Source organism: Rattus norvegicus, chromosome 2, assembly GCF_036323735.1.
Source record: "Rattus norvegicus strain BN/NHsdMcwi chromosome 2, GRCr8, whole genome shotgun sequence".
In the NCBI taxonomy this organism is placed as follows: domain Eukaryota; kingdom Metazoa; phylum Chordata; class Mammalia; order Rodentia; family Muridae; genus Rattus; species Rattus norvegicus.
The window spans coordinates 178,216,905-178,225,209 of record NC_086020.1 but is presented as its reverse complement, the minus strand read 5'-3'; the positions used below and the strand labels follow the sequence as shown (position 1 = coordinate 178,225,209).

The window sequence follows — 8,305 nt, the reverse complement described above, 5'->3', positions numbered from 1 at the left end:
CCACAGTCTCAGCCCTACTTTTTTTTCTTTAAATAATTAATTTGGGCTCTGGAGAGATGTGTCAGTGAGTAGAGTGCTGAGCAGATACTGGGTACCCACTGAAAGCCTGGAGCAGTAGCCCTCATCTATGAAGACAGTAATGGGGTTAGAGAGGAGCTCACTGGCCACACAATCTAGCCAAAGCCGCAAAAAGTGACAGTGATTGACTGGATACTTGATGTCAACCTCTGCTAACACTGTATGCATTGCACACATGTACCTGAGCATTCATATATATACTACACGGAAAGACCGCAAATGAATTCTGGGCCTGGGGATGTGGTTCTGTGATAGAGTGAATGCTTGGCACATGTGAGACCCTGGAGTCAACATAAAACTACAGGGAAGAAATTTCTTTCTTTCTTTTTTTTTTTTAAAGATTTATTTATTTCATGTATAAGATTTCATTGTAGCTGTTCTCAGACACACCAGAAGAGGGCATCAGATCCCATTACAGATGGTTGTGAGCCACCATGTGGTTGCTAATGTAGAACTAGAGTTTCATAAAGGTTACTCATTGTCAGAGCCCGAATGTGCAGAACTAGAGTTTCATAAAGGTTGCTCATTGTCAGAGTCCAGATGTGCAGGGCGGGACGTGCCTGAGGGAGAGCCAGAGATAGGACTTGCCAAACCAGCTATCAGCCCCAAGGACACTGACCATCCTTCCTTCCCCAAGGACACCCTCCCCTTCCTTCACCCCCCTGAGTGAGATGAGCCACCCTACCTGCCTGCCAAGCTGCTAGAGAGCACGTACTCCTTGCTGATGTCATTTCGCGCCGAAAGTAACTGTGCACCATTTGAATTGACCAATCATGTGCAACCTCGTGAATGCCCCTAACCTCCCCTATATAAACCCCCGAGTCTGGAGGCTCAGGGTCGATTCCTCTGTCTCCTGTGTGAGATACGTGTCGACCCGGGATCCCGCTAAGACCTGGGATCTCGTTAATAAAGCTACCTCTTGCTGTTACATCAAGAATGGCTCCTCGTGATTCCTGGGGGCACCCCACCCTGCGATCGGAGCGAGAGACTCGGCTCCCCGTTTTGGGGTATGCTCTTTCACTAGGAATTGAATTCAGGACCTCTGGAAGAGCAGCCAGTGCTCTTACCCACTGAGCCATCTCTCCAGCCCAAGAGATTTCTTTTTCTTTTTTTTTTTTTTTTTTTTTTTTGGTTTTTTCCTGAGCTGGGGACCGAACCCAGACCCCGAGATTTCTTTTGTAAAACAATTGTTAGGTGGTTTTGGTGTTTTGACTAGGCTCATATATTTAAATGCTTACTCATCAGAGAGTGACACTATCTGAGAAGGATTAGGAGGTGTGGCCTTGTTGGAGTGGGTATAGAGGAAGTCACTGGGGGCAGACTTTGAGGTTCAAATGTTCAAGTCAGATTGCTACCTCCAGACCCAGATGTAGAGCTCTCAGCACCTTCTCTAGCACCATGTCTGCCTGCATGCTGCCATGGTCCCTGCCCTAATGATAATGAACTAACCCTCTGAAGTGTAAGCAAGCCCAATTAAATACATTTTTCCCTAGGAGTTGCTGTGGTCTTGGTGTCTCTTCACCGCAATAGAACACTAAGACCGTGGCTTTATGGGGTACAGTTTAGATTTAGGGGTGAGAGGACTGGCACCCCAGCAGAGTTCAAACTTGCTAACATTCTGACCCTGAGCAAGCATGGTTTGCTGATTTAACATCCTCATTTGAGATTAAAAAACAAAATCAGAAAACAGCTCATTGTCCCTGTGGGCAGATTTGACTTTATTAGCTAAAGTGAAGTTTTCTGACTGACAGTCAGCAGAAAAGGCAATCTAGGTCCCAGAGGGAAGGGTTTTTCCTTCCTCACATCCGCCTCCTTTTCCCTACTTTTGACCCTGTACTAGCTCAGGTTTCATTCCTGAGGGAAGGGATGGCAGGAAGTAACTTGTCAAGCTACATTCCAGCCCATCCTTAGAGAAAAAAAGTCTCACCTATGTCGTTCCACACACACTGCTTCCAGTGAGAGACACGAATGCAGAGACTGACTGTCCTTTAAAAACACAGATTCTATAAGGCTGGAGAGATGGCATCCACTGCTCTTGCAGAGGACCAGGTTTCAGTTCCCAGCCCCCACATAGCAGCTGTAACTCCAGATCCAGGGAGTCTTTTGAACTCCAAGGGCATTGCGCATGTGTGGTGCACAGATATACATTAAGGCAAACACACAAAAACATGTTTTGGTTTTGGTTGTTTGCTTTTGTTTTTTGAGACAGGGTTTCTCTGGGTAGTCTTGACTCTCCTGGAACTTGCTCTATAAACCAGGCTGGCCTCAAACTCAGAGATCCACCTGCTTCTGCTTCCTGAGTGCTAGGATTAAAGGTGTGTGTTTTCACTGACTGGACTAAAAAAAGAGGGGGGGGGCGCTCTGGAGAGATGGCTCAGTGGTTAAGAGCACTGACTGCTCTTCCAGAGGTCCTGAGTTCAAGTCCCAGCAACCACATGGTGGCTCACAACCTTCTGTAATGAGTTCTGATACCCTCTTCTGGTGTGTCTGAAGACAGCTACAATGTACTCATAAAATTAAAAACAAGTGTGTGATGGGGTTGGAGATTTAGCTCAGTGGTAGAGCGCTTGCCTAGCAAGCGCAAGGCCCTGGGTTCCGTCCCCAGCTCCGAAAAAAAGAAAAAAGAAAAAAAAAAGTGTGTGTGTGTGTGTGTGTGTGTGTGTGTGATGTGCTTTTAATTCCAACACTCAGGAGGCAGGAGGAGAGGCAGGAGGATCTCTGAACTTGAGGCCTGCTTGGTCTATAGATCTAGTTTTGCAAGACAGCCTCAGGAAGAAAGGAAGGTGAAAGGAAGGAAGGAGAAAGGAAGGAAAAGATTCTACAACTGAGTATATCTTTTAAAAGATTTATTTATTTATTTGTGTTTTTTTTAAAGATTTATTTATTTATTATATATGAGTACACTGCTGCTGTCTTCAGACACACCAGAAGAGGGCATCTGATCCCATTACAGATGGTTGTGAGCCACCATGTGGTTGCTGGGAATTGAACTCATGACCTCTGGAAGAGCAGTCGGTGCTCTTAAACACTGAGCCATCTCTCCAGCCCCCGTGGTTTTGTTTTTTGAAACAAGGTCCTCCACATACTCTTGGATATACTGGAACTCAATATGTAGTCCAGGCTAGCCTCAATCTCAGAGAACTGCTTCTCAATTGTTGAGAGTAAAGGCATGTACCATTGTGCCTAGCTTAAGATTTCTTTTTAATTATGTGTATTTGTGTGTGGATATCTGTACATGAGTACAAATGCCTGAAGAAGCCGAAGATGTCAGATCCCCTGGAGTTAAAGGGTGGAGTTAAAGGGAGGAGATAAAAGTGGCTGTGAGCTGCCTGACTTGCTTCTGGGAATTTCAACTAAGACCCTCCAGCGGTTGTGGTTTGCCCTGAAGTTATCTGTATTTTGATGGTAATTCCACTGCCCCTAGGACAGCTGTCTAGTCACATACTCAGGAATCAGGTGACTTCGCCAGAACCTTCTCCCCATTGAATTTGTAAAGTAAAGGTGAGGGGCAGGTACAGGACAGAAGGAGGCCTGTCATTGGAGGAGAAGGAAGGATGGGCGGGAGAGAAGTTTGAAGGAGGAGGAAGAGACAGGACAGAGGAGAGGGTGAGAAGCCATGGCAAGTGATGTTAAGATTCTGCTCTGTGTATTTATGGGTTGTTATTAATGTTCCTAAGGGATGGATGGTACCGGGCTTTGTATGTTTAAGTGGGCAATTATATCTTATCAATTGGATCTAAGATTATTGTATTGTGTGTTCTTTTATGTGAGGGTTTGAGTGTAGGAAAGTGTGCGGCTGGCACGTGTTTCCGCCAAGATACCTAGCAGACATCTTGGGGCACTGAGGTGCTGGACCTAGCGGGGTAAAAGACAACATTAAATCTTTTTTACTCTTTATATTTTTACAACACTCTGCAAGAGCAGTATTCACGTCTTTTATTTTATTATATATTTTTTAAAGATTTATTCATTTATTATATATAAGTACACTCTAGCTGTCTTCAGATGCACCAGAATAGGGTATCGGATCTCTTTACAGATGGTTGTGAGCCACCATGTGGTTGCTGGAAATTGAACTCAGGACCTCTGGAAGAGCAGTCGGGTACTCTTTAACCGCTGAGCCATCTCTCCAGCCCTATTTTATTATATTTTAATGTGTTTTTTTTCTTTTTTTTCGGAGCTGGGGACCGAACCCAGGGCTTTGCACTTGCTAGGCAAGTGCTCTACCACTGAGCTAAATCCCCAACCCCATATTTTAATGTTTTAGTGTAGAGACAGGGTCTCTCTACATAGCTCTGGCTATCCTGGTACTCAAACTATGTGTATGAACCTGGCCTCTAACTCACAAAGGTCTGCCTGCTTCTGCCTCCTGAGTTCTAGGGCTAACGGCATGAGCCATTGTTCACTCTTAACCCCTGGGCCACCTTTCAGCCCCAAGTATCTCTCCGAGAAACTGTGGCAAACCTTTGGATTGATGCCACTCCCCCAGTTTACTGCTTTGGACAGTAGATGGTCTCTGTTGGCTATTGCTTGTCCTAGATCAGATCAGCTTGTCCTGTCTCCGCCCACCAATTCCCCCGCAGGCAAAAATTAAACCAAAGTACCATTTAAATGTGGATACATTCACCCTTCTCTCCCGAGGAACTCCGTAAATTGTTACTTATAGCACTTGTGCATATATAGATGGGCAGTGTTTGAATCAGAACAGCCCCCAGGGGGTCAGCTATTTGGGTGCTCGGTCACCAGGAAATGGCACTATTTCAAAATATTCTAATGATTAGAAGAGGTGGTCTCCAGGGTGTGGGGTGTCACTGGGGAAGGGCTTTCAGTTCTCAAAAGCTCACATCAGGCCCCAGTCTCTTGTTTCTCTACCGTGGACCAGGATGTAGTTCTCAGCTATTGCTCCAGCGTCTGCCTGTGTGCTGCTGTGTTTTCTTGTCATGGTAATGGACTCTGAAACTGTAAGCAAGCCACCATTAAATGTTTTCTTTCATAAGAGTTGCATTGGTCACAACGTCTCTTCACAGCAATAGAACAGTGACTAAGACATGCAGTATGCATTAATTTCCAATTGATATGGTTGTAGGCTTAGAGGTGCAGCATACATGTTGACTATCATTGTGTTTTTATTTTCATTTGTTTGTTTTTTCAAGACAGCGTCTCACATGTAGACCTGGCCATCTTGGAACTCAGAACGCAGACCAACTGGCCTTGAACTCAGGGAGATCTGCCCCCCTCTGCCTCTGCCTCTCTGCCCCTCTGCCCCTCTGCCCCTCTGTCCCTCTGCCCCTCTGCCTCTGCCTCTTCCGTGAATTGAAGTGATTGAAGGCGTATACCACTACACCTCATGTTTGTTTTTATCTTTTTAAAGACCATAATGGTTTTTTTTGCATGCATTATAATATCTGATAATGTTATACTTGTTGGGGTGCCCCAAAATGGGGTCACCTAAGACACCAAAATGGGGGGGGGGCTGGGGATTTAGCTCAGTGGTAGAGCGCTTACCTAGGAAGCGCAAGGCCCTGGGTTCGGTCCCCAGCTCCGAGAGAAAAAAAAAAAAAAAAAAAAGACACCAAAATGGATGACCCATGTGGGAACCAGTCCCTTCCAGGAAATGGAAACTAAACATTCTGCACTTCTTAGGACCTGCTGAGCCCTTGTCTCAGGACCATAACCTCCTGCTATACTAGTGGCCCGTCCCATCCCCAACCCCTCATAAAATTTGGTTTGTTGCGGTCCTTTTTGCCTGCCTCAGTTCCTTTTCCTTGGTGTTCTCTCAACAGTCTCCCGCCAGACTAAAACCACCTTATAAAACCCATTACCTCTTTTTTGACCAGACTGTCCTTCCTCCTCTAGGAGACAGCCCAGCAGTTCCTACTCTGAATAAAGCTTTGCCTTTCAGCCTTAATGCAGCTCTCATGGTCTGGTTCTCTAGTCAAGCCACACAATACTAAAATATGTTCTCATAAAAACTCATCTCAACCAGGCATACTGGTGGATGCAGAGGCAAGCAGATCTCTGTAAATTCAATGCCAGCATAGTCTATGTAGTAAGTTCCGACAGCCACAAAGCAAAACCCTGTCTTGAAAACAAACAAGAAAAGGCTGGCCCTACTGCCGTGGACATGGAGTCTTCTGTACCGAGTCCCATTTTTAGTGCTCGAATGTCCCAACTTGAAGCTGAAGAAACCGCCCTGGGTGCACATGCTCCTGGCTATGACGATGTACGCCCTGGTGGTAGTATCTTACTTCTTCATTACCGGAGGAATAATCTATGATGTTAGTATTGAACCTCCAAGTGTTGACTCAATGACTGATGAGCATGGGCATCAGAGACCAGTAGCTTTCTTGGCTCGCAGAGTAAATGGACAGTATATTATGGAAGGACTTGCATCTAGCTTTCTGTTTACAATGGGAGGTTTAGGCTTCATAATCCTGGACCGATCCAACACACCAAATATACCAAAACTCAGTGGGTTTCTTCTTCTCTTTGACTTCGTCTGTGTTCTACTGAGTTTCTTCATAGCTAGAGTATTCATGAGAATGAAATTGCCGGACTGCCTGATGGGCTAGTACCTTTTGAGAAGAAATCTGTGGATCCCGGCTTTGCTTCTGTTAATTAAGTTGTAAAGGCTGAGCCACTCCCTTGTGCAATGTGGAAAAGAGTGGCGTAACCATTGCATGGAGTGAGCGACACCCTAGCATGCACAGCACAGCTAGGCTGGAAGTCGTGGTGTCAGAGACAAGTACACTACAGTGTTTTTCCTGATGACCTATCCCAGTGTACCAGCTGTGCTAAATGGCATTTTTTTCTTAGTTTTTTTATTTCTTAAAGAAAATATACTCCTCCTAAAACTTTGGTATTGAATAAAACAATTATTTTTTTACAACCCCCCAAAAGATAAATAGGTATTCATTTCTATTTAAAATATATTTTAAGATTTGTTTTTATTTTTAATTATGTATCTGTTATGATTTGAATGAGAATAACCCCTAAAAGCTCAGATATTTGAATGCTTGATCCCCAGTTAATAAAAGTGAAGGATTAAAAAGGTGTGGCCTTATTGGAGGGTGGGCTTTGGGGTTTCAAATGCCTATAGCATTCCCAGTTAGCTCTCTCACTCTGCCTTGTGGATCAGGTTTAAAGTCTCAACTACTACTCCAGGACTGCCTGCTGCCAAACTCCCCACCATGATGACCTTCATAGAGTCTAACCCTTTGGAACCGTGATTTCTGAATGAAATGCTTTCTCTTATAAGTAGCCTCATTCATGATGTCTTTTTTTTTTAAGAGTTATTTATTTATTCTATATAAGTACACTGTAGCTGTCTTCAGACACACCAGAAGAGGGCATCAGATCCCATATACAGACGGTTATGAGCCTCCATGTGGTTGCTGGGAATTGAACTCAGGATCTCTGGAAGAGCAGTCAGTGCTCTTAACCACTGAGACATCTCTCCAGCCCCTGTTCCTGATGTCTTATCACAGCACTAAAAGAAGTAATTAAGACATTGTGTGTGGGTTGGGGATTTAGCTCAGTGGTAGAGCGCTTGCCTAGGAAGCGCAAGGCCCTGGGTTCGGTCCCCAGCTCCGAAAAAAAAGAACCAAAAAAAAAAAAAAAGACATTGTGTGTTTGCGTGAGGGAATGTGCACACAGCTACCAGTGGAGCTGGAATTGCAGATGCTTTTGAGTGTCGGCGCCTGCACCGAGAATCGGGCAAAAGCCTGCGGGATGAAAGAAACACACACACACACACACACACACACACACACACACACACACACACACAGGTTATCGTGTCAAGGCAGGAGAGGAAGAAAGAGAGAGAGAGAGGAAGAAGGAAGAGCGGAAGAGAGTCAGAGAAAGAGAGGAAGGAGGAGAGTCTCCTGTAGCTTTATTCACCACTTATATACCCAAGTTCTCCAGGTAGAAAATATCTGGAAGCACAGTGGGAAACCTTGGCTGTGACTACCTGGCTAGTGACTTCGGTAACAAAAGACCCTAGGAGACCTGAATTAATTAGGGAGAAATCCGAGAAGACCAGCCTGAATCTCAAGGATAAAGGCTGAGGTAGCAAAAGGCAGAAGTAAATTGACCACCATCCAGGTGTGATCCAGGTGTGTCGGTTCCACAATCATCAGCCAGGCTCAGCAGAGGTCATGCAGTGGAGACACTGGGTGTTTACTACTTGGTCTTTTCTTCCTGTGCCGTAAATACATGGGAGTGG

At 45.0% G+C, this 8,305-nt stretch overlaps 1 protein-coding gene across 1 annotated transcript in view; it reads left to right on the top strand.

The window, feature by feature from the left end:
• Positions 1-6,718, top strand: part of Ostcl1 (oligosaccharyltransferase complex non-catalytic subunit like 1) — an 8,351-nt gene extending 1,633 nt beyond the window's left edge. Inside the window, exon 2 of the mRNA XM_039103919.2 lies at positions 6,177-6,718. Coding sequence (XP_038959847.1) covers positions 6,177-6,650 — 474 coding nt within the window. The 3' untranslated portion in view covers positions 6,651-6,718. The remainder of the gene's footprint in view (positions 1-6,176) is intronic.
• The last annotated feature ends 1,587 nt before the right edge of the window (positions 6,719-8,305 follow it).